This window comes from Rhipicephalus sanguineus, chromosome 9, assembly GCF_013339695.2.
Source record: "Rhipicephalus sanguineus isolate Rsan-2018 chromosome 9, BIME_Rsan_1.4, whole genome shotgun sequence".
Lineage (NCBI taxonomy): Eukaryota > Metazoa > Arthropoda > Arachnida > Ixodida > Ixodidae > Rhipicephalus > Rhipicephalus sanguineus.
Window position 1 is genome coordinate 21424482 of NC_051184.2, and position 26257 is coordinate 21450738.

General features: G+C 43.1%; 2 protein-coding genes across 3 annotated transcripts; one reads left to right on the top strand and one right to left on the bottom strand.

The window, feature by feature from the left end:
* Window positions 1–668: 668 nt before the first annotated feature.
* Window positions 669–10620, bottom strand: LOC119404733 (39S ribosomal protein L28, mitochondrial). Its single transcript, XM_037671398.2, has 6 exons — window positions 10402–10620; window positions 6933–7185; window positions 4177–4320; window positions 3265–3397; window positions 899–932; window positions 669–804 (listed from the first exon to the last, which is right to left on the bottom strand). Exons 1-6 carry the CDS (start codon window positions 10548–10550, stop codon window positions 732–734), a joined length of 786 nt encoding a protein of 261 aa, XP_037527326.1. The 5' UTR covers window positions 10551–10620; the 3' UTR covers window positions 669–731.
* A 235-nt stretch (window positions 10621–10855) lies between these two features.
* LOC119404734 (ubiquitin carboxyl-terminal hydrolase MINDY-2) lies at window positions 10856–25719 on the top strand. 2 transcript variants are annotated; one of them, XM_049418993.1, is made up of 10 exons: window positions 10856–11161; window positions 14250–14500; window positions 15373–15519; window positions 16295–16401; window positions 17556–17746; window positions 18272–18414; window positions 18593–18759; window positions 21187–21306; window positions 23562–23712; window positions 25171–25719. In XM_049418993.1, the coding sequence occupies exons 2-10, from the start codon at window positions 14255–14257 to the stop codon at window positions 25183–25185; spliced, it is 1287 nt and encodes a 428-aa protein (XP_049274950.1). In that variant the 5' UTR covers window positions 10856–11161; window positions 14250–14254; the 3' UTR covers window positions 25186–25719. The 2 variants fall into 2 exon arrangements, with proteins under 2 accessions (XP_049274950.1, XP_037527328.1); XM_037671400.2 differs by lacking the exon at window positions 21187–21306.
* The last annotated feature ends 538 nt before the right edge of the window (window positions 25720–26257 follow it).

Consider the following 26257-nt stretch of genomic DNA (forward strand, 5'->3'; position numbering starts at 1 on the left):
CGCATGACACTTCACGAATCGCATGCCGCAAATATTTTTAGAATCCGTCAAGTACGAGCAAAGTTACAGAGATGTGTCGCATGCCCCAAGTGCTTTCTCTCTCCTCTCGTACCAGCGAGTGCGCTGAAGATGCGTCCGTTCATCAGCACGCGTCATGACCTTGAGTACTTCTTTGTTTTTTCTTAGAATGCGCGGCTTACTTTCGGTGTGATCGCAAGCGCACGCGCGGGCACGTGGTGGCATCTTGCGGTTGTCACGGTAACTACACAGCCCGCGATGCTCAAATCCGCCAATGGCTGCAGGCTTGGGTATATGGCATCATTTGTAGAGAGAAGAGGGAGTGTTTTCTAGCTGATTTTGATGATTGTAAATTCCAGGGCGCGTGCAGCGCTGTAATATTTGGCTCGCATGTTCTTGGGAGCCTCGACTATCTATCGGCGGCATTTTCTGACAGTGCTCAAAAAGTGTTGCAGGGCCCCTTTAAGCTGCAAACTGTAAATTTCAGCTCTGAAAATAATTCTCGTATTGTTTTAGAAGAATAGAAAAAAAAGGAACTGAAATTCTTCCTTTCTGTTTTATTGTCAGAGGAGCATGCGTTTCACATGTTAAGCACTCCGAGACCATTTCAAGCCATCGGATGTGGCAAGGGGCTCGCACTAGGCACCTCAGTAACAAAAACGCTTTATTAATTGACTTGTTTGACTAAATAAAACTAATTGCGATGATGGTGGCTACGACTTTGCATCCGACGATGGTGACCGCCTAAATGGGTTAAGTTTCGAGACCCAGCTTTTCTGCGGCTCGCTGCAAGAAAAAGAAAAAATAAAGAGCGGGTATTGAGTTCGAGTCTAACGGCAAATTAAAAACTGTAGAAGTGAAATGTCAATTGTCAACTTACGCTGCTGCTTCTTCCTTTTTCTTCTCCTCTTTCACTGCAAAGTGAAATTCTAACCGTCACCCTTCGTCCGAACTTACAACCAGCTCGACACAAGAAAAATCCAGTGCCCATGTCCCTGGCTTAATTACTTCCTTTTTTTTTTCAAGAACACAGTGTAAAGTCTAGATGACTAAAGTGTAGGCTGATGAACAGAACCATCTTTGTTCAGTCATCGGAAAAATATGTATTAGCTGTAAAGTTCTGCCTAAAAAGAACCACACAAGAGATGTTTTTCGGTTTTCATTTCTTCCTCCCGTGATATGTTCCCAAACGTTGCTTTTTATTATTTTTTTTGTTCGGTCCTGAGCGGTATAAAGCTTTTTAAAGATACCTTACTGCTTTGTGGTCTTTATCCCAGAAAGTTTGACAATGCATGTACAGTGCTCACAGATTTAAATGCTACAATTTAGGGCTAAGTAACCCATATACAGTAGGCTCTCAGTAAACAGAAATCTCTTAAAAAGAACTGCTGCTTAAACGGAACAGCTGCCTCTAATATAATTAGTTCCGTATTTGTATTCTACACCCCTGTTCATCTCTCAGTAAAAGGAACACCTGTTAAATGGAACATAATTTCCTGCTCCCTCTAGGTTCCACTTAATGAGTCTACTGTACTTCTGTTCCTACCATCTCAAATTCTTGTCATATCAGCGTAATTCTGACCTGAACGCTTACCTCAGAGCCAACGTTACCTTTAGCGGCCCCATTCATGGTGATATGATGCAGTTAACTAGGGCGATTGTTCGTACCAGTCGTTATACCAAGAGTTCTGATGCCACGTTATAATCGATGAGCACCATATGTCCAAGCACCCTCAATACAAGACTGCATGCATGGTCTACACTGCAGGTATATTAGGGCTTTGTCAAAGATGGCTAGACGTCACGTTGCTTAAGAAAACACCGCCAAAAAACAGTGGCAGTGACATTTTCTTGGTCAGGTTAGGTGAGGGAGGTTAGGTTGTTTTTCTTTCTTTCCTATTATCAAGAAGGCACATCTTTTCTATAGGGTTCACCTTAAATTGAGGACGACACAGCGAGCGATGAAAAGGAAAATGATAGGTGTAACCTTAAGAGACAGGAAGAGAGCAGAGTGGGTCAGGGAGCAAGCGGGGGTTAAGGATATCATAGTTGAAATCAAGAAGAAGAAATGGGTATGGGCCGGGCACGTAGCACGTCGGCAGGATAACCGGTGATCATTAAGGGTAACTGACTGGATTCCAAGAGATGGCAAACGCGTGAGGGGGAGAGAGAAAATTAGGTGGGTAGGTGAGATTAAGAAGTTTGTAGGTATAACGTGGCAGCAGAAAGCACAGGACCGGGTTGATTGGCGGAACATGGGAGAGGCCTTTTTCCCTGCAGTGGGCGTAGACAGGCTGATGATGATGACATCTTTTCTAGCTTCTCTCAATGCATTCACTTATACTTCAGATGCAAAGCTGTGCACGAATGCTTCTCTACACTAGTGTCTATGTTCTGTGAAGCTAGGCCTCAAAGGTGGTACAAAATTTCGAAGACAATCTCCACCCTTGTCTCAGCACCCACACTCTGCAACAGCGTACAATGATTTCCGATCGAAAATACAGGCTGTTTCCGGATGCAGTTCAGTGTAACTGGTGCAGAGTTTGTGCATTCATATTTCATTAGTGGCAAGTTGTTTTTTCGTTAACTTCAATTTCCCTTTGTATATCACAATTGCTACACCTCAATCAAAGACTCTAAAGAATGTCCCCCTACGTATTCCCTGGCTTCATTACCAGGTGAATTTATGTGGTAGCGCATCACTATCGCTATGTATACTCCGTTTCATACGTCATGTGCAACGCTGTGGAAGCTATGAAAGAAGTATGGTCAGCAAAGTGTGTAAGTCCACACCTCTCGCACTTGGATTTCGTCGTCGTGAACATGGCCTCCGTGAGTGGCTCCGGCTGCGTACTACCAGAACAACGGAGCTCATGATACAAAAACAAAGAAATGCTAAGCGATCCAGATCAACCTATGGACAACCGTATAAACAATGGGGATTGTTTATTTCGAAGGCACAAAGCATCTTCATTTACTACCCTGCCTAATAACGAAAAAAAAAATCACATTAATGGTGGTAAAATATCTGAACTATGTATATCTTGGTCCAAACGCATCTACTGCAAGAACTCTCGCAAGCTTCTATAACATTGCACCTGATGCATGAAACGAAGTACAGTCCTCGAGCTTTCGTTGCAATTGCGCTTCAGTGGCTGCCTTAGCAAACCCGGGAAGTTACGATTCCATGTAAATCTTGAAACGTGCAGGTACGGAGGATGCTGTAAAAGAATAGACGGAGCTCACGCTTCAGCTCCTCGATGAAGTCGTTCAGGAACTGATACTTGAGAGGCTTCGGCTTTGGGAGGGCGTCCTCGTAGTCCATGAGCTTCTTCTCGGCCTTCCAGAGTGTCAGGCCGAACCAGTCCGCTTCTTCCTCCTACAGAGAGTGATAGAACGTGAGAACTGCATGTGCACATAATGTGGCTGTTGGCTGTCGAATCGTTGAATAGCGTGAGAAGTGTGAAAAGGCGAGGACACAAGAAGGAAGTTGCACGTGGCAGGCGCCTGTCATGCGCAACTTCCTTTCTGTGTCCTCGCCTTTTTGCACTATTCGAAAATTCAACGTACTGCCTGTTAAACTTGCACAAACATGATGCAAACGAGGCAGTCATTATGTCACACCCCCACTGACTTTTTACACGGATATCTTCAAAAGATAACAGGTTCAGCCACCAGTGTCTACCAGGTCAGACAGAGTAGAAACCTGCAAGGCTGCCATGCTCAGACAGCGATGACCGGCACCTTTTTTTAAAAGATTTCCCGGACACAAGAGACGGACACAAAATCAGATAGCATTCGCAGTGTCTGCAACCGACTAGTACTAGCAAAGTATGTGTCGTTGCTAAGTTACCACAAATGGCACAAAAATAAATAATAAATAAAAGCACTTTGAACATATTGGTGACAACAGTGCACTACATTAATTACGCGAGAGAGTAGAAGAGGGAAGCAAACATGCTAAGCTAGTGGTGAGAGAGCCAGGCACTTCAATTTGGCGAACTGGAAGCTTGTCTTTATCGCAGGGTGAAAAACTATTTCACTGAACATATCAAAAACAAAGAGATAAGACTAAGAAACACCATGTCAGTGTATTTTTGACCTTTACACCATAAAGATTCTTTTTTTTTAGCGATTCTGAGAAGTATGCCTACTCACAGATACAATGAACTCCTTGTACTTGTCCAGCATTTCTTTCTGCTTCTCTGGGTCGTCGGGGTACAGGTCTTTCCTCGCCAAAGCCAGCAACATTTTCCTCCTGAGATCAAGCGCAAGCTGGGAGTGTAGGTCTTGTACTGGCGTCTGAAAAAAAGAAAAAAAAAAGATGAGCACTACACTCACAACATCAACACTGCAATTCCAACTTCTAACACCAGAATGTGAAAGAAAGCTATGTGAAAACAAGAGAAAAGCTCTAGATCAGAACGTTTATTACTCTCCCACACATGCATTTGGCGGCTACAAATCACTGTGCAGTTGTGGGAATGTACCCTTGCTTACAAAACCATGTGCAGCACAGAACCACGATTTTTTTTTCTTCGTCAAAATGTACATTCATTCGTGCCGAAATAGATAGGTATGGTGTACAACTACCTGTAGCAACGCTGTGCCATAAATCCAGCAACTCGGGCCTTCTAGGTCTGGTTGTTTCGGGCCAAAGCAGGCGGTTTAGGAGGTCATTAACCATGAAAGTTTTCAGCTATTATTCTACTCCTTGGTCAGTTTTTAAATCAATATCAGGTATGTATCGAAGTAAGGTAGCAGTAAATTAAAATGCGGTACACTAATTGGACATTATGTGACCAGTTACGTTTCAAGCCACTGATCCATCAATCAACTTGATCGATTGCGCCTTTTTGGCTCAACTTGAACTCGCATCACCAAACATACCTTACCTCATTGGGAACAATTGGCAAGAAAATCAAGCCGTCAAAGTGTTTTTTCTTTCGTGGCATATAGGACAAAAGCTGATGTATGCGCCATTGTTTCATTATGCACGTGCGACTGGGCTTCAGTCACTTAAACATGTTACCTCTCGACGCAGACCATGCTGCAATGCTCTGATAAGATTGCGCACACAGTGTGATCGGTTGAGTTTATTCGGGAACTAACGCAAGTGCCAGTGATAACGTTGGAATGTTCAGTCAGGCATGTAAAAAAGCCAATTGGATTGGATTGGATAAACTTTTATTGGATTGGATAAACTTTTATTAAAAAACCAACGTGCCTCACTGATAATCAGATTATCGACGACTGACATCTGTGCTCCCCACTATCGCTGCACTTTGAGTGTTATTTCGTTTTTCTGGGCACAAATTTGCCCAATAAAGAGTTTACTGGCTTGAGTTTGGCTTTCATCACTTTCGCTACCATGTAACAGTAAGCAGCTTTAGCGAATAAGATTCTTCATGATACAGGCTGAAGCATGGGGTGCCAATGCACCGTTGCAGTTTCTGTTGCTTATAAAGGAATGACGACAAGATAAGTACAGTCAAACCCGCATACACTTGAGCCATTATAACATAGTTGCATTTGACCCGAAAATAGCCTCGCTATATCAGAAAATTTGTTATAAGCGTATATTGAAACCACTGTATCTATTACCAAGACTACTTACTTCATTATAACCGATAATTCGTTATATATCCGTGTTCGTTATATTGAGGTTTGAGTGTATATCGAACGCACATATAATGAGTTATTGTGTATATCGAACAGTTGTAAAATCCCCTTGAATACAATTTTGATATATAAAATATTTACATATCAAATTACCTATATATAGAACTTTCTTGTGTTCCCCTTCAGATCCGATATATCTGGGTTTGACTGTTTAGCAAAGAAATTAGAGTTCGGCATAAGTCACACGAGAAAAGCCCCTGTCTGAAATGCCATGTTCTGAGTACAACCGTAACGCCAACGGTATGCAGTAATCCACACACCATCAGTGCACGAGTGCTGCAGTGGAAACGATCCATCCCAAACAGTCCCAAGGAGAGAAGTAGCCAGCTCGCAATAGAAATAAACACTATTTTTTTTCACTATATACAGGGTTTCAAAAGACATTAGAGTATCTAAAGTGTGCTTTTCTGAAGCATTTCAGTCAAAGGAAGACGTTAACCGCGCTGGTACGCCGTTTTTAGAAGGAAAGAAGCCGTTATGCGGTTAATACAGCTTAGGCAGTTAAAATTCAGCTACAGTACACACTTTTTCTTTTTGCGGTGTTGCAATTATCTCATATATGCTTCGAGTAAAGACTGAAGAGAGTGAGTGACCATGCTTTACTATTTTCTCGGCTGGATTTCTAACCTGTGGACTTGGGCTGCATCACCCGGCCAATATGTTGTTAAACACCTCTTATCCAAAACAGTGGTGACACCCAGACGTTCAGCAACAACAAGCGTGCTTGCATCACGTAACACACATGCACACACTGAGCATTGGCAGGTGCAGACCTGCTGCACGCATCTGCCAAACACTGGAAAACTTGTGCCAATGGTAACGAGGCAACGCAAGACGAAGAAACAAGACATACAGGTAAGAGCATCAACTTTCAACTAGATTAATTTCAAGAAAGGTTCCTTTTTATACAGTGCAGCCAGCTGTGCAGTTACATGGTACGACCAAATGTCTATGTAACAACGCTCTCAAAAAATTGTACTTCTGCTCTACGCACGGTGACCGATGTATCATTGATAGAAACGTCCCATTTCACACTGATAAAATAGGCCTCCATTAGTTCACGTACCACAGTATCTTGCTCCTTCTGAGTATGCGAATATTTGTAAGATAAGACCCACACATGCAGGATCCACCTTGTGTTGCATTATTACCTTTTGCAAAGTACGAGCCAACTAGCCCAACAACATGTTTTATTAAGCTACGAGACAATTCGCCGAGAATCAGAGGATTACCTTTAGGATGTACAGGTCGAAACCGTAATGTTCGTTGATGAGGATCAGTGTCCTCTCGGTAACCGTGACGCGCATGTACTTGTCCAGGATCTCGCTGTAGAGCACGACCTGCTGCAATAGCGGCGTGAAGTACTTGACGTGGTACCCGCTGGCGTCTGGAGCGTAACCAGGTACGATGCCCTCTCCGCCCCAGATGCCTTCCTGACACTCCTTCGGATACACCACACGAATCGGCCTCTCCTCCGTCCTCATGCTGCAAGGAATAAGGACAAAAACGCGTGGGTTTTTTAAAGGGACGCTAAAGAGAAAAGCGATACCTCCAGTATCAGTAAACCATTCTTTCGCAATACCAGTAGCACCACTGTTACAGTGAGAAGACGCTCGCTTAGTGGAAAAAATACTTATGTACTCGTAATCCCTGCCCTATCGAGAAAATGGGGGCAAGCAAAGCTTGACGCGTGCGTGTCTGACATACCACTTTTCTTTCTTTCTTTCTATCGCATTGCGCAATGCTCCCTACTAACTGTTTCCTTCCTCCATGCCGGGAATTGGACCTTCACCCACGCGCTTAGCAGCGAAACACTTCAGCTGCTACAGGCAACGACGGCGGTCACACGCTCATATCCGGGCAACAATGAAATGAGGCAACGTGAAATGACAAGTCGCCTCGATAAATGATCAGACTGCCGTATCAGAAACAGCCGATCGCCGACAAGCCCACGATCGCGAGAGCATCACTTATTGAAAAACGGCACGTACAAATATGCATGTGATCGACGCACCTTCGTGAGCTGCATTTCAGTACGCTCGCCGGCGCCGAGTTTTTCGCGTACACGCCATCATGATTGATAAAAGCTTCGCTTCAAAGTGAAGAAAGAAAATGCAGGTGGCAAACCTGTTTTGAGGTTCCTGAACCAACTCCCTGTGCCATCACAGATTTTGACGGCATGCGCTAAGGCCTGCATAAATTCCTTATGGTGTAAAAATGAATTGCGTTGTGTTATAAGAAAAATTTACTAAGTCAATTCGGCCAAAATACAAAAGAGAAGAGAAACTCGTGAGGTCACAGACATTTGGGTGCAGCTGACTTGGCGTGAAGTTTTTAAACATGAAACTTTGAACTATACTTGCTCATCTTATAATTAAACTATGACAGCAAAATTAATGACAACACAGTTCTCAAAGAATAATGTACAAGTCTACACTGATTTACTTTTTTAACCTATGTGTCCTTTTAAAGGGACACGAAGTGCAAATAATTTATGTAACAGTAATGGATTAATGATTGAGAATGTCTAAAGTGTCAATATCAACAACAGTGCTTTAGTAATTGAGCAATTATAGTAAGTAGCAGTTAATGGCTGTCCTCCGTGCCAAGTACAGTTACGACTAACGCTGGGTAGAAGGACCTGGGACCCAAGCTAGAGAGATTACAACATCCTGCAATTCCCATTGCGCTTTCAGTTCCAGGGTCAAAGCGCACCAAGCTGCTCACCTATCACTACTAGTAAAGTGTTTTTAATGACTTGCAGTAGTGCTTCTCTGAACTGCATGTTTATCTAACTAATCGTAGTACCGGTCAAATGAAAACAAAACACCAGATACACATGCTCAGGCTTGTCTACTATATACGGTTTCATCACTAGAGTCACATCTACATTTTCCAAGTCATTATGAAAGGAAATTGTGCTTGCAAAAATGACTATGCATAATGTGGAGGTTCTGGGCTTGTATCCAATTGAGGGCAAGTTGTTTTATCACCCATTTTCATTTCTCAAAACTACAACTAACACCCCTAAGCTTTCCTTTGTTTCATTAGGCTGTGTCTGACAGAACCGAGCCGCTGGATTTATTCCCCTTCTTACGCTGCTATTAGATGAGTAAACCGCTTTGCAGGAAGGAATAAGGACAGCCTTAAGGCTCATTCACAACTGCAACTAGCAGCAGTCTCATTATCATTTGTGATTAGTGACCAAAAAAAGACTCAAGGCGACCGATGTTCACACCTGCATGCAGGTGTGAACATTGGTTCATACCTGTCGCCACACAGAATTCGTATCTGCTGACAATGCACTGCCTCGTAAAATAAGCCGACATCCTTTTCCTGCACAACTTGTTGGCTCACAGGTTTGAGACTGCAGTCGTTCGACAGAAAAATCTAGCAGCAAGCAACTGTGCCAAAGCAGTCGCCTTTCAAACAAAGTGGGTATTTGCAGCCGGTCGCAAAGCGATTAACTCTGTCGTGCAACCTGCAGATGACAAAGTCGAGGAAAGCATAGGGGACGTAAACTGCTGTTTTTAATTTAAGTGTTGTAATCGTAAGATAAACGAACAGTGAAGTGGCCAGAAAACAAAAGCAGTGCAACGTAGAGAATTACGGAGAGACAGCAATCACTGCTACATGTTACGTCTCCTCTACAATACATGCCCCCTGACCTCATTATTATGGCTTTCTCTGAATTCTGCCACAAGTGGCAGCTTTCGAGACAATGTTCACATGCTGTGGGCCATAGAGCCGCCAAGCCATAAGGGACAGCCAGGCTTCCCTTGACTTAAGAGAACAGTTGACAACCCCGGAGGAGTTGCCGACAAACTCCTCCAAGGAAACGATAAAAGCTACATTCCAGCTCACCAGAGAGCTGAAACTGGCCAACTGAAGAGCCAGCAAGCCCGGACAAGGTTTTCTTTTCTTTCTTTTCCTTTGATAAAGTTCGTCCTCTCCCCTCTCTCGGAATTCTATCTATACAAAATCTGCCACCTTGGATTTTAAGATGAATGGAAGTTACAGGACATGGATCTAATGCGCGCATGCATGCATCTTAAGACGACAAATTAATGGAGTCGACATAGCCACACAGTGTTTTAAGCAAAACTTACAGAAGCAACAGCCAATCAGAAACCTTCTGTACTTTTGCTGATCACAACCGACAGGTTGCAGTACTGAAATGCTGCGTTTTTAAAGCAGCGTTTGGCTGATTTTGGCCAGTTATGCCTTCCACGCCAGCAGGATTCGTACACAAGCTCGCGCTCAGTGGCAGGCGCCACAGACAAGAAGTCATAACGATGGGCGCAACAGTGTATGTAGCTCACATGCTGCCAACAATTTTCAATTTCGTGAGTGAATCAAAGGATACGACCTGTACTGTTTGATGAAATGTAATGACTGCTCCAGCAGTTAACGAAAACATTGACGTCTGGTGCTGCTGTATTCATTAGCACGACACTTTCGAGTCGCCTTTAAAATAAGTTCGTACAATGCAACATCACTTGCGTGCAGCACACACACCTTGCTCGTGTAGTATTGTGCACGCCGTACGCTGCGATAGTACAATGACACAATGCACAGTACTATCACAGCGTATATCACCTTCAGCATAGCTAACGTCACGCTACATCACATCAACGATTTGCGCGAGAGCATGAGGCAGAGATCCCTCAAGGTCGATGGCAGTAGTGTTGTGCAGCTCACATGATTTGCGTTACGGGGTGCCTAACGTATTTCTCCGCTGGAGGCTTGTAGTGCACGGGGGCGGGCTTCCTCTTCATGTCTTCCAGAAAGCGGCGATAATGCGCCGGAAATCGTTCGAAGATCGGCACAAATTTCTTCCCGGCGGACATCGTGAACCACAAACACACGCCGAGCACCGTGCGAAAACCACACGCATGCGAACGCAAAAAAAAAAGACAAAAAAAAGCGCGCGGCTCATGGTTGAGAACTTCCCTTGCGAAGTTCGCCGCTCCTAGTTTCTACAGCATGAATGAACGCAGCTTCTTATAAAAATAACTGCCCCTTTTCGCACTGCTATTTTCTCGGGTTAATTGCACCAATTAACTTTCTGGCTGCACAGCGTGAACAACTCGTCACTAGAACTCGACTCGAAAACCGAAATACGAATGTGAGCGTGTGAGTGTAGCGATTTGACGGCTGGTTTCGTTTCGGAAAGCAAACCAGTCAACTGTAATCTGTCGGGCTGTGATGAGCTCGTCTCTTCATCGCTAAAACAACCCGAGAACGCTAATGTTGTTGTGGTTATCGCATCTCTGAGAGCGCCGACCGCGCATAACACTAGTGTCGCACTGCCAAACGTGCCGTTCGAGTTTTTTTCTATGTAACCCCAGCACCAGCCATCGTGTAAATTGACATGGAAGTGCATCGTACCTGTTGAACAAGGATTGCAATGTCAAATATTTATGCACCTGAAAAATCGCCTTCCTATCGTGGTTTTCGGGTGAGTCGCCGGTTCTTGTGCTTGTTGCCTTTGTTTCGTGAGCGATTCGTGGACGGAGCTTGTCGCTGATCGCGCTGCGTAGTGCTTTTCCCGGCTTAATTAGGTTACCGTCTCGAAAACTTCCCACTGATGTGATGAAACATTGCGAGAGCAACGGGGGGGGGTTGGCGCTACGCTACGGCTGTTTTCGTTTAAAGAGGCTTGACCCCAATTAAACGCATGACGGCGCATGCAATGCGGCGTGGCGAACGGTTTGTGGCATTTGCGAATACCGCTACGCGGCCTCTGACCTTCGCCGTATGCCAGTCGTGTACTACTACTACTACTACGCTGTAACCAACCGATTTCACGTGAACAGCTGCGCGATCGTTTTTTTCACCCCCTTGCCTCTTGAACACCGGCTTCTTACCATCATTCTATCTCTAGTGTGACGTTTACGGTGTTTCGTTTTTATTTTTGATTAAGAAACCGTGATGGGTTTGAGCAATCACGTTCAAGGTTGATGACATTCTGGACAGAGACGTGTTGGTCTAAAAAAAGTGCTGTCACGTTGCGAATATTTTTAACAGCGTCACGTAAAGCCAGGTGCGCGAAAAAGAAGAAAAAGAAAAAAAAAACTCATGTTGGCGCCGGTGTTGGTTCAAGCCGTGTTTTTTTCCGCGCCTCTAAAACTGGAACTGCGTAGTCATTTGCTTCGTTCAGGTGATAGTTGTGCGCGACGCATTTAAGCAGATTTGCCTGCATATGAGGACACGGTTAATTACGTAGCGCTTTAGGATTTTCTGTACTTCAAGTGCAAGCTGCGATTTTGCAACGTGTGCTACATTTTAAAGCATCACACCAATGCGTTGCGCTAATTTAGGTCTATTCCTTAGGTTTTGCCGCGGCTAAGCGTATATGTTTCTCACATACTTACCTATAAGCATCTAGTTTTTGTATGTAAGTGTGTTCCAGAGTAGCACAACTTTTCGAAAAAGGGTCTCTTCATGTACTACACTGGTTAATTTAGTTTTGCTCATAGCTTCAGCTTGTTAAACTGATTCTGTACACAAGAAAGAATGTGTTTTCATGAGTGACAGAGCAACAATTGTGTGGCCAAAAGTGCGAAACATCTTGTAGTGCTTTTTCACCGCTTTTATCAGAGAACCTAGATTAAATTTCTGTTCTGACTAAACTGCTGACTATCATGCAGGAACTTAATGTCATTATTTCATACCACGTGCGTGCACAATGCTTACCTCTTCTTATGCCACAACAGATGACAGGCACACATGACCCGTAGTAATGCTCATTGAAGAAACATTCATTTGGAAGAAGTGGCTACTTGCGTTGCCTGGAGAGTGAAACCAGTTCTCATTTCTCGGTGACAATCTTTTCACCCTTCCGTTGCTGGCCGCACCATCGATAGAGCTGCTTTTTCAGTACAGCGTTATACATAGGACATATCAACAAAAGAAGGGGAATCGATCAAAGGGCCCGTTCTTGTTAGACACAGTCACATGGCAACATTCTTTTTGCCAGAATGTGTCGCATACTATGAACATTTTTGAAACAGCGCAACGACGACGCGAATGAAGAGAATGTCACATACTACACGTTTTTTTTTTTCTTTTTTAAGTGAAGTTAAGTTTATTTTCCTTTCATTCAAAGGAGGAAGCGGGGCTAAAGAGGCTGGAATGCCTGACGACGACCTCGGATTCCTTGTACAGTCTGACATCAGAAAACACAAACACATAGCTGATAATATGACATAGCAAATTCAAAATCAGCTGCACCTACAATTGTAACATAATGCAGTTATTAAGCATGCAGCAGTGAAAATGGTGTTATACAAAACAGAAACCAGAGTTGAGTAAATATTTCTTTGCTTCCTTTTTAAATATTTTCAATGAAACATCAAAATCAAGATTTCAGAGGTGGAGTATAAATGTGTGAACCGCAGTTGAACCAGGTCTACCAAGAAGAGGTGAAGTGGTGGTCCATTTATACATTCATGTCAGCTGTATTCTTTGAAATCAAGAATTTGACGAAATCTTGACGAAAGCTGTATTTGAAATCAAGAATTTGACGAAAGCTGTATTCTTTGTATGTTGTATGCTCCTTGTCGGGGTTCTCGCCGCAGTGGAAGCGCTGCCCACCACTCTGGATCACCGCCCATTGCTCCAATCGACCCCTTTGAAATGCGTGCATCAGGAAGCAATAAATAGCAACTGTGCACGCGCAACGATAGCAAGCCGTGCCTTCCACCACCTGGTTATGTAAAAAGAAATCTGAACAGGTGGCCTTCTTGTTTCAAAGATCGCCAACTCGAGTGCCAGTGCTGAAACACAAGTGCCCTTGCTTCATTTTTCGATTTGCGTCGTAGATGCCTGAAATGTGCGACTAGAAATGAAATGTGGATGTGTGTCAAAAATGGGAAATTTGAAAACTTGAAATTCTTAAACTTAAAGGGACAATAAAGTGAAACAATGAATTGGCTTAGACTGATAAATTGTACTCCGAGAATTCTAATGTCGTTAATTTCACCATCGTATGTTCATTAATGTGGAGGAGAAAATCAAGGCCAAAGTTTCATTCTTAAATTTCGCACTGAAATCTCCGTGCGTGACATCATGGAAAGTATACTTTTCCTATTTTGGTGACATTGGCTCGACAAAATTTCCTGAAATTTTGTAAGTTAAGTCTTGCACCCTCTCTCTCAGAAGACGATGTACTTAATTTTTACCGATTAGGAACTACGTACGACCTAGTAATGCCGTGCAAATCTATGACGTCAAGCCGTTTGGTGCGGGAATTCAAAGTAGGCTTCACCACCTACATTTCCTTTTCGTGCCTTTTCTTGCTTTCCAAGCGTCTTCTCACGATAAAAGTGGTGTTTTTGGTGTTGTGAAATTGTAATTTACTAATACACGAAAAATCGCTTTTCTCTTTAGTGTTCCTTTAAACTTAATGTTGCCTCCCTCCCCCCTTTAATTCTCAGAATGACCACTCCCAAAAATTCCTATGAAGAACAGTGCTCCTAGCGAATTGAATATCTTGTGACACAGAAAATGTAGTCACATTTGCTGTTCTTGCTGGACACCTACAGGTAGAATGGAACAGCCAAGCATGCAGCAGCAAGAGCTTGCACCTGTCGGAGGAGCAGGAGCAGAAAGTGCATCGGTCAGCGAGACCAGTGACACAGCTGCACCGACACAGGCACAAGCAGCAGCTTGCCCTTCTGAGACAACGACGACGACGACCTCGTGTACCAGCCCAAGTGTCGAGCAGCCACCGCAGTCCGTCTACCACATCAAGTGGGTTCGGTGGAACAATCAGAAGACGCCCATCGTCACACAGGCAAGGACGATTTTCTTTGCACTATCTGAGCTGAGAAGTATTCTTAATTGCGCACGTGTGCGTGAGCAGGTGGGCATAATAAGCACACACCGATGTGCATAACAATCATTATTATGTAACACCATATAATTGTTGGGGTTTTACGTCCCAAAACACAAGATGATTATGAGGGACGCCGTAATGGAGGGCTCTGAAAATTTCGACCACCTGGGGTTCTTTAACGTGCACCTAAATCTAAGTACATGGGCCTCAAGTGTTTCAACTCCATCGAAATACGGGCACCGTGGCTGGAATGCGATCCCACGACCTTCGTGCCAGCAGTCGAGCACCATAACTACTAGACCACCGTGGCGGGTGCTGTGCATTAGGAGAATAAGCGAATGCTTGAAGACAGGCAAATCAAAACATTAAAAAACAAAAAGAAAAGGCTTCCACTGCATGTGAATTGGGGAGCGTGAAAGAAATAATTTGCTATGATAGCACGTTTCAATGGGCCAGGTTTGGTTTAGGTACCCATAGCTTGAATGTGGCATTACATCACCAAAGTTTGGCTATGTTCCCGCATTTGCTGTGGCTTTCAGATGTAACCATCATCATTTTTAGGCTTATCACTACGTAATGTCAGCAGATTTACCTCTGCTCAACACCACTGCAATAACATCAATTTCAGTGCCAAATTAAACTATTGCTGTTACCTAACCTACACGAGGCCTGCTGTGATTCTCTTATGGGCAAGAAGCATGTGGTAGAATCTCTACAACTTCAAAAAATGTGTCACAGTAGTTCTTGAAACCTTTAGTGTGCGTCACTTAGAGAAGGTTAGCAGAAGCATCTTACAAAATGTGACCTTTGTTTGCCTGTGTGTTCCACAGAACGAGAATGGGCCTTGTCCCCTGATTGCCATCATCAACGTCCTCACGCTGAAAGGTCTCATCAAGCTTCCACACACGCTCGACATTGTGACCGTTGAACAGCTCATGGAGCATCTGGGGGACTGCATACTGTCCTCTATACCAAAGGTAGGCATGGGATAAAGTCTCTCTAGGCGTTGTATGTTGAAGCATCCAGAGTCTGTGATTAATATTGCTTCACTTAGTTTTTCCTCTGACTGTAGGCACTGCTGTACTGTCCACAAATTGTAAAAGAAATTGTTTTTGTTGTTATTAACCTTGTGATGCCTAAGCACAGTTAGTTTTTCACTTAGTTTTTCCTCTGACTGTAGGCACTGCTGTACTGTCCACAAATTGTAAAAGAAATTGTTTTTGTTGTTGCCTAAGCACAGGCACCTTGTGATGCCTAAGCACAGTTTCACGTCGAGGAATTTGAGGTAAATTGTAAATTTCATATTGAGCCTTTGAGAGTGTACTTTTGGGGAAAATGATGAAATAATGTTTGAGCTAGGACTTAGTTTATGTGCAGTGATTGCTTAATTGGTCACTAATTTTTTAATTGTCTGCAGCATATAAAACTGCAATTCGGAGCTCTGTGTTCAGTTTGGCGTGTGGCATCTTGAGGCATCAAACTCGGCCTACCTTGTAGTGCTTTATTTGCTTCATTGTTTCCTGAGTAATGGTTCAGAAAAATTTGAGTTTGGCCTAGTTGGTGTTTATTACTGATTAACTGTTGTCATGACTAAATCACTTGAAAGTTTACTGGTTTGTTGTTTCTTTCTCTGCCCTCGTCCTTTATTAGTGGTCAGTATGTTAAGCAGTGAGCAATGGTTAACTTGCATTGACAAGGTTGTGCTGCAGTTTGCCTCGCATAGGACATTGATCATTGTTGCTTCGTTTGCAGGACATTCCAGAAAGTGCGCAGCTTAATTATGAGCAAAACATGCACGATGCCATTGCCATCCTGCCAAAGCTGCAAACAGGGTTGGATGTAAACGTTCGATTCACAGGGTAAGTGTGTGTGTTCAAGTCTCCCATTCTGTGCTGTGTTCCCATGACTCCTTCGAATTGTCAGTTATGCCTCGGTGTTCCTCCCAGACTCGCGACTATGCGACTGCGACTTCAAAGTCTTCGTGGCTCTGGTTGCCAGTTATTTAATGTGCCATACATTCAGTTCAGCAACATTGGGCACATTAGTTATGTAGTGCCTTTTGTAATTATACTTGATATTGTCACGAGGTCGTGACGTCGACGAAGGCGGCAGTTGGCATGTCTAAGATGGAACTTTTTATTTGGCCTAACTTGTGTTCGGGAAACGAAAAGTCAAACTACAGCAATAAATACTGTACGCTGATAGCGGCGAACAAAGCGTCGGCCGCCGATAAACTGAACATCGCTGGGATGCGCGGTCTTTTATAAATCACGCATCGAACTTTCCAGCCTTATCATCGGTGGTTGTGCAAGCTCTGGAATAATCTAGACTATTCGCGTCATGTGCACAACCTTAACAAAATGATCTACTACAATCTGGAATATTCCCAGACATTCAGGTGCGCTTTGCACAAGGCAGCAGTTACACGTGCAATGGACCGATAACAGAAAACATAGAAAGAAAGGAGCGTGTGTGGCAATATGCGATGTGGTACTTAAATGAAACATGAAATGTTAACGTGACAGTGCAGTGGGAGGCTATCAAAAAATAAAACGGAAACCATGCCAGTTATATATAGTTCTCATAGGTTGAAACATGACATCGAAACTTTTAGTATAATGAGTGGTATGCACAATTGCTCAAGATAAACGCATCATGTCGCTACAATTCTGGCCACAAAAGGTAGGCAGAAGGAAACTGCATCCACAGGTGCTGCCATGTTAACTTGTCTGGCGCTGCAGTCTGCTCGTTTTTACTCGCGTGCGTGCAGACGCTATGGGGACGCCGAGCAGACGATGTGACACGTATGTAGACATATTGATCAGCACTGCCAAAGGTCACGGTGCGGTGACGCCATCTAGTTTTTATTGAACAAACCAGCTGCAGAAAATCATCTATAGGCTCACATAAGCTACTGAAAGAATAGCGATATTAAAAAATCACTCTGCAAAGTGTGGATATCCACTTCTGTGTCTCCTGAAAACAAATCTCTAGTGCTCTTTTGCCCTTTCAGTGTAAAGGACTTCGAGTACACGCCTGAGTGCATCGTGTTCGACCTGCTGCGAATTCCTCTCTACCACGGTTGGCTCCTCGACCCCGAATCGCCGGAAATCCTTGCAGCTGTTGGCAACTGCAGCTACAACCAGCTCGTGGAAAAGATAATCAACAACAAGTCTTCTACAAAGCCAGAGCTGGTCACTGAAGGCACGTCACGTTTTGTACTTAATGTTTTGCATAGATTAATTAGCTGCAGCCATTTTGTACATGTTACTCTCGCTGCTGCCAGTATGTCGTATGTTTATGATAACAGTGCCGGCACGTCACTAATTACTGTTATCTGTGCTGATGCACACAGTAACTGATTACTATCACGAGTACAGTGGTAGCATTATGTTGCCTGTTAGTGCTGTACTGCAGTCAGTATAACCAGTTTGTTGTTACAAGTTAGTTACCAGTATTGGTGCACAATTGCCGGTTACCATTTCAGGGTACTACCATACTTTTATTAAATATGCTATCATTGCTGCATAATTATTATGCTACCTAATTAGCACATTTATTACTAATTATTATGCTAATTATTGTCACTAATGAGTGTTAAGAGAGAAGGAACAGCTAGCTATGTTGTAACACTCTTGTCAGAGGTTCTAAACATCTTTTATGTAACATAGCGCTTGTTCCAAAGCTAGAAATATGTCTTAGCCAACATTTATTGTTTCTCTTCTGCAGCGCTGTTAGCTGAAGCTTTCCTGGAGCGAACAGCGTCACAGCTGACCTACCACGGCCTGTGCGAGTTGAACTCCACGGTAACAGAAGACGAACTGTGTGTCCTCTTTCGGAATAACCACTTTATCACGATGTATAAACAAAAGGTAAATCACCATTTTTGTTCCTTTAGTATTAGTATTCTTTTTCTCATATTTCATTTCGAGCGCAAAATTTTGTGTGTGGGAGGCCGCAGTGTACCTACACTATTAGAGATGAGCCTTCTAACAAGGTCTAAAATTTAATTTCACAATGTCTTTCTTTTTTGTCCTCGCATCGCAACAGGACCGCTTGTATCAGCTGGTCACGGACCAGGGCTTCCTGAACGAACCAGACGTAGTCTGGGAGTCGTTGATCAACGTCGAGGGTGACGGCCAGTTTGCGGATTCCGATTTCGTCGTGAACCCGCCCAAGCCTCGATGCCTCACCACCGAGCAACAAATCGATCGGGAGTGAGTGGAGTCTCTTGTACTTTATCGTCGTGCTTCAGTATAGCTGTACAACTGTTTGAACTGCCTCATTCAAGAACCACCTATACTGCAGTCACTCGAAAATTATTTGTTCCTAACTGGCAAGTAACTTATGGAACGTTCCCTTCCTTGGTTTATTTATTTTTTTTTTCTCCTCAAAATGCTAGACACTGCCCTTGTTCTGCTGTTAAAAAAGAATGCACAGTACTAACGACGGTATAGTTACGTGCTTGTTCACCTGTCCAAATCTGACCGCAGAGCCTGTCCAACTATTGCAGTCTTACTATTTGTTTACTTGTTTACTGGTGCATTGTGCAATTAAAAGATTCAAATGATTGCCGAAGTATTCTAAAGCCACATTATTTCTGTGTTTTCTAGCATGACATCTACGCAGTCATAGATTTGAGAAATATAACTTTTTTTAATGAGCTGTCATTCCAGCTCACAATGATGCAACACTTCATTTCAAATTGTCCATTTATTTGCTTCTCGGTCCGAGCTGAGATGAATGGGAGACTAGAGTACATAAATATAAGACTACTCTTGTACAAATACTTGTGTTCTGTTGAAGCTGAATCGCTATTTGAATTACCTGTTTAGTTCCAGGATTAAGAGACAAGTGTGCCAAAGCGCTTTTTCACGAATGCCTTTGTTGAACTGCCAGAAACTGCTTTAGAGCAATCCAGTAAAATACAGTAAATGTGGTACACGTTCCTGTGCTTTGTGTAAAGATCACGTATAGATGTCAGAACCAGCCCTCTGTCTTGTCTTGTGGCAATACTTTCTTGAAATGCATTCACACTTGCGCTTTGTTCTGTCGGAAAACACGCTTATGCTGTTACCTTTACCACGTGTTGCTTGACTGCGACTCATCAGGAACACTATGCCCAGCAACAACGCAAGATTTTTCACTGCAAGCTACTAGTGATACAAAACTGTCACTAGTACTACCACAGTGCTATTGATATGCAAGTGATTATCAAACTATGATAGTTTGAAAGCTGCCTCATACTATGGTTGACAGCACACATCAAGCATAGTGTCGATAATGTCAGATCCCCCAACATATGTTGCGTAAACGCTGCAGCATAAGCTTGTGCTGACGTCTTCCTGTGTTCAGCTGCATAAACTGAGTGTTGCTGATGGTCATATAAGCATTGTACAGTTTCGGGTAATATTGCTTGCGAATAATTAATAATAATAATTGTTGGTGTTTAATGTCCCAAAACCATGCTTGCGAAGAATTGCAGAACTAGTGCAATACCATTACATGCAGTGATAGTGTAACAAAAGCTATTGATAGTAGTACTATCAATAGTTTAATAGTGGAATGCACATTGCAATACCATTGAGACCATTGACAGCCAATTTACAGATGGTTTTACATCACTAAAGGCTATGTGCACAGAACTGAATCAACCCTCTGTACATACACTCTTCAGTGTTCCCAAGGCACGCCTTTATTAAAAGAAATTCATTGCAATGTCACAGAAATCAGCAAATATAACTGGCTGGTGCGTCTCTACAAATTTTCATTCACTTCAATGGTGGCACATCTGACACTGGATTCTTGGACTTATAGCTGGTTCGAATGCTGACACGAGAATGAAGACAGTAGGGATATGTGCCTGATTACAAACAACCAGCAGAAAACAATAAATTTAATTCAGTGAAAAAAGAAGAAAGAACAATTAAAAGTTTTGAACATTGTGTATGTATCATGACAGTTAAATAACAGCAGTGCTCTGAAGTGCCCTTTAAGGGGTACTTACGCGAAAAGTTATCAGTTGTCTTTATTTTTTTGCGTTAGATGAAAGGCCATGCATATAAGAGCTTAGACAATATACTGGTAAGCGCACAAGTGCAACCTGAAAAAGTAATTACAGTATGTTTTATAAAGCTAGTTTCGGTTCCTATTGTGCCTCGATGTCAGAACACAGTATGAGCTTCTCGTTACATGCTCGCACAAGCTATTGTGATATTTCCGTGGCTCCATTGGTGACGCACAAGAGGTCATTTTGAATGTTTTTGGCGAATGCACAAGCGGCCATCTTGAATGTTTTAGTACCTGATGTGATCACAACTAGCCATACTGGAGCGCAAAGTCACCAGATTTGACACTCTAGTCTGATGTCATGATAGTTTTGACAGTAGTGCGCCATGCGAAAATCAACTTTAATGTTCAAATAAATCATTTTATTAGCATTTGCTGAGCTTCACACTTGCTCAGAGCCGTCTCTGTATACAGGAGATTTGTATGGCAGAGTCAGCTCACCTTCTAAAATTGGTGTCAGTACTCCTTGTACACGTTTTGTGGCACTTTCAAAACTTGTGCTAGAGTGGTAAGCCCAAGTGTTCCGGCCCAGCCGAGGCCTGAGCCGTGGGGTGCTGGGCACTGGTTCTTTGCAGCTACCTGGTTGCCTTAAGCTTGCACCACGAGCAAGTGCACCATGAGCGAACGAAAAACGACGCTTTGCAGTCCTTCGTCCAACCAGTCGAGCCGCTCGACCACAACGCCATCCGCGCAGAGTAAGCGGAGAAGGCACGGCTGCACGCCACACCGCTGCATGAGTCCCCCCTCGTTCGACATGAGCACGCGTTGGCTTCACAGTCTCGTGTTCGGGCAAAGCACTTTGGCGAAAATTTGCAGTTCATCGCGTACAGTGCCTGATTAAGGTAGGGGTCCAAGGAGACTACAGCCCGTACGACGCTCCTTAGCCCTTACCTAAGGACACAAAGAAAATAGGGAGGAAGCAGGCTGACAACTGCCACCAAACGGAGCGTAACACCTGCCTACTCTTTGGAGAGGATGGAGTAAATCGAGGAAATAAAGATAGGAGGAATGAAAGAGAAAAGGAAAATGAACAAATGACGGAAACTAGGACAGAAATTGGTAGGAACACGCAAAAATGCCTATATATAGAGGCCAAATCAGTTTTGTTCAGAAAAATTGGAGGAATCGATCGTGCATGCACGATTTTATGTCATTCATAACGTAAAAGTACAAGGCACATGGCTTTAGAGGGACAGTAAAGAGAAAAACTCTTTTTTCGTATTAGTAAATTACTCTTTCACAATGACAAAAACACCACGCTTGCTGTGAGAAAATGCTTGGTAAGCGAAAAAACGTGCAAAAAGAAAATGCGGGTGGCGATGCCATCTTGAATTTCCTGCACCAGTCGCCGTGACGTCATCGATTTTGATGCCATCTACTAAGGCCTACGTAGTTCCTAATTGGTAAATATGAAGTACATTGTCTTCTGAGGGAGCCGGAGACTTAACATAAGTTTCAGGAAATTTCGTTGAGCTGATATGGGCCAAAATACAAAAAAACACTTTGAAATTTGTGACGTCATCATCAAGATTTTCGGGGGAAATTTAAAAGTGAAACTTTAGATGTTGATTTTCTCATCTATTAATTCACCTACAGTGGTCAAATTAATGCCACTAGAGTTTTCAGAGCATAATTTATCAGTCTAAACTCATTTATTGTCTCAGTTTAGTGTCCCTTTAAAGCAACAAAAGGTACGCAAAAATAGATGACCATTAGTGTTATCAAAGAGTGCAGCTGTTTTTGAGTGTAAGTTAGCAACAGGTAGTGATAAGACACTCCCTTGCCATGTTAGTTAATCTGCTCATGTTGACGAGGGTTGACTGATGACACCCTAGTCAGATGCTTCCCATGTCACACATGTGCAAGTTTGTCTAGTGCGAGCTGTCGTTTTGGTTTCGTTCTGCACCGAAATGACATGCCGGCATCCTTCATTGTTGTCCATTTCTACCTTGGTTTGCGGCTTCTTACGTAGTCGCTACAGCCGTCACTGGTTTGGTCGTTTTTGTGATGTTGCTTTCTCGCTTTTTGATTTGTCGTCCATTTCAGCCTGTCGCCATTTGTTTGCAAGGTTTTTGTGTGTCCCAATTTTGTGTGCATGGTTGTACGTGTATGTGTGTGTGTTTTTCTATGTTCAGTCTTGGACTATTTAACTTTTTGGTCTCTTATAAATTTAAAAAAGAAAAAGAAGTGCATTTTTTCTTAGTCTCATGTCATCAACGTTGCCTAAAAATTTTTCGTGAAAAGTGATGTGCATTTTCATTCATCTCTGATGTTCGTTTCTGCGTTTTCGACAAATTGCAATGCGTCTTTTTTTTTTTTGATGGACAGTTAGGGTTTTACATGGAATGCCAGACAAGATAACACAACACTCCAAACAGTGTCACCAAATGTACGTCTACACAGTGAAGCTTTTTTGCAAAATACAACGTCTTTTATTCAACTTTCAAATACAATTTACAGTTGTCTTGCAAATTTCTAGTATTAAGTAACGCAAATTAGTGTTAAAATAGGGTTGACCATCAAAACAAATGTCAAAGTTCTGGAACGAAATGGCTCTCTCTAATGCGTCTAGCTTTTTCCTCTTGTGTTAACACACCTCCTTCTTTGCTTGAATTGCTCCTGTGGAGTGTTGCAGCAGTAGCATACTTTGGCCAGCTCCTAATTTGTTAAATGCCCTTGTAACGCGTTCCATATGGCATACGCAAGTTCCAGCTAGCATGCTGCATCATAACGTGTACACTACAAGTGCTGTGAAATGCAAGATGTGAATCCCACGACTTCACTATTTGCCCTGCTACAGGTGTCTAAGTACAAAACAGCAGTATAGTTTTGAGTAGTTTTTGTCAGTTGTTCATCTCGAGCGAGTCTGCTAGACTGTTATAGTCCATGGAGGGGCTAATGGATACTTCGGCAGCGCATTTCAATAGATACCACTTTCTGAACATTGCAGCGAGGAGCTTGCGAAGCAACTTCAGGAGGAAGAGCACCACAGGGCACTGTCACGGCCCCCCGCACGCAATGCATCAGGTTCAGCGCAGGACGCTATCGAATCAACGGGGCGACAAAGGCAAAACAACAGCAGCCCACCGTCCAAGAAAGACGTAAGTTCATTGACTGTCGCAGTAAGCGTTTGATTACACTTCGATATGACAATCAGCTCGGCCCCACGCTTAGCCTCCTGGTTACTTAGATGGAAGAGTGCTTCAAAACGGTGATCGCAGGTTAGAGCATTTGTCGCACAAAATTTGTGTGCTGGGATTATAGCCAGTATGTTTTCGCCGGGGTTCAAAAGAAATGATGACATTTAACGTAACGTCAGAAATTCTTTCAATCCAAGGCCCACTGAACCACTTCTGGGACAGGTTGCTCAGGCATTGTTAAGTAGTTTCCTATTGAACCATGGTGAACTGAACTTGCGATTATTAACAAGTACCCTTGTTTGTTTTGTCATGCTCTTGCTTTGCCTTTTGCATGTTGTTTCATGCCTAAATGTTTTTCCAGAAAGATCAAGGCCATTTAGGCCACCGTTGGTACAGCGAAAGGTTTGTTTTGCTGTGACCTTTAATCTTAATGCCTGTCCAGTTAAAATAATAAAACTTTACAACTGCCTTCAGCTGCAGCACACTTTGAGTTTCAAGTTCAAGGCAGTATATTCTATGGCACTCACTCTTTCGTACCTGACTACACAAAGTTTAGAAAAAGAATTCGTTAACTTTATTCTCAAGTGGTCAGTAAGACAAGATGGCTTCATTGATATACGTATGAGGTGCAGTGTCCCAGCTCGGCTGGGGTACATGTGATGATGAAGGGCTTCACATTAATTTATGCTTAGAGGCACAGAAGCTTGCACGAGTTTGTAAGACATGACCGAATAACTTCACAGCGTCGAAGAGCGAGGACACAGGAAAAGAGCAGACACTACGAGCGCTTCCTGCGTCTTCGACGCTGCGAGGTTGTTCAATTAATTTATGCATCCCAAACCTTCCATTTATACTTTTAACAAGCTTCGTGAGCACTTTCATACCATATTGTGCCACTATTAAAAAGAAGTTGCCATGACAAGGAAGCAAGGTTGTGGCCTCGTGCTCTGCAGCAAAGCACTATAACCTTCTGTTGTAGCACAGTGGATGCGACGTCACGCTGCTGAGCATGTGATCGCAAGTTCGATTGCGGCCACAATTTTACGACAATAATACACTTACATGCAATTTGTTTGTTATATAGAGGTTTGATTGTTCCAAATAAGTTTTCTATATCAAGAGATGGGAAATCTTTGAACAAAGAATGTTGCTGGAACTACCATTTCAACAAGGATTCTTTTTCAAGGCAGCTGCCCCTATGTCAGAATGTTGCCTCCAGCGACATTCTTCATTGAAGGATTTCTGATCTCTTGAAGCCTACATCTTTCTCCGATTAATTATAAACCCAGTGTTTCATTATATCAACTAGCTCGTCATAGTTTGTTACATCGAGGTTCTATGGTGCTACACCAGATTCCATTGCCAGGTGGCCCGAACTCAAAAATTTACGGTGTCACCTGTCTTCTCTCTTTTTTTCAGTGTTCAATCCTGTAGGTGGGCCTCCTCACACCGATGCAAACCATGCCAGAATGCAAACACACCTTCTACCCTTCTCCTCTTCCTGGTGCCGCCGCTGCCATTTACTACGCATTGTACATAGGACAAGCAGGGACACTTGTCGTCTCCGGAATTGAGATTACACTGGGAAAATCAGGCCAGCATGGTGCATGTGGTACTAGACAGACAGGCCGAGGGCTCCCAGCTTTATTATAGACCACGAGTGTGGGAAAGGAGAGAAGGAGGCTACCTCTTCCTTGTTGACAGCTTGCAATCGTCGAGAACGCAGAAAAGACCAGTTAGCCAGGACGCGGTCACTGCAGTGCCGCGCGGGGGTCTTTCCAACCTCGAATTATAGAAGTACGATAATATATGGCGCTCTACATATATATGTGTATAAATAACATGTGGGTTAGCAACGAGGTTTCTGGGGGCAAAATGCAGCTCTCTGCGTGGCAAGCAGAGTCGTTACCCGTTTTGTTTCTTTGTATCACGTTGATGTTATTATTAAAGCCCATGATTGATGCGCAATTCTCTGGTGTGGACACCTTTATTTCATGTCAACTGCACTCCAAATGCTCTAGTGAGACCAGTAAGGTCATGTTTTTTAAGGTAGCAACTAATCTGATTATAAGCCAACATCTACTTCGCAGCAGAAAAGTACTACTTGATGTGTCGTGTTTAGTAAACCTGTATAGTTAAAAAATGACTGCCAAGACTTTCGTGTCAGTGAGCTGTAATCGGTCTAGAAATACTAATTAAGCGATACCCTTAGCAGCGAACTGTACTGTACTACTATACTTGTTAGCAACAGAGCTGGGGCTCATCATAGATAAGAGTTAGGCTTACAGACACAAACTAAAGGGAAGTGAAACAGACAGCTGTTTTCCATTAGCGTATGTGTCATTACACCTTTTTTTTTTCTCCGGTGAATCCCTACCGGCTGGCTCAATTTTTCTTTGTTCTGAGCTAAAACTTTTGCTATGCTTGAAAGAAGGTTACACGGCTACATAAAGGAAAAAAAATACAAACTGTTCTTCGGTGCCTTTAGGGGTATTGACACGAAAAT

What these genes read in the sequence shown, in the direction of transcription:
- LOC119404733 (XM_037671398.2), bottom strand. Translation starts at nt 10,550, where the DNA reads ATGTCCGCCGGGAAGAAATTTGTGCCGATCTTCGAACGATTTCCGGCG. An exon ending in CACCCCGTAACGCAAATCAT is followed by an intron (nt 7,186 to 10,401) that starts GTGAGCTGCACA and finishes TATTCCTTGCAG; the next exon opens with CATGAGGACGGAGGAGAGGC. An exon ending in ACAAGGAGTTCATTGTATCT is followed by an intron (nt 3,398 to 4,176) that starts GTGAGTAGGCAT and finishes CACTCTCTGTAG; the next exon opens with GAGGAAGAAGCGGACTGGTT.
- LOC119404734 (XM_049418993.1), top strand. Translation starts at nt 14,255, where the DNA reads ATGGAACAGCCAAGCATGCAGCAGCAAGAGCTTGCACCTGTCGGAGGA. An exon ending in TACTGTCCTCTATACCAAAG is followed by an intron (nt 15,520 to 16,294) that starts GTAGGCATGGGA and finishes CTTCGTTTGCAG; the next exon opens with GACATTCCAGAAAGTGCGCA. An exon ending in GCCAGAGCTGGTCACTGAAG is followed by an intron (nt 17,747 to 18,271) that starts GCACGTCACGTT and finishes TCTCTTCTGCAG; the next exon opens with CGCTGTTAGCTGAAGCTTTC.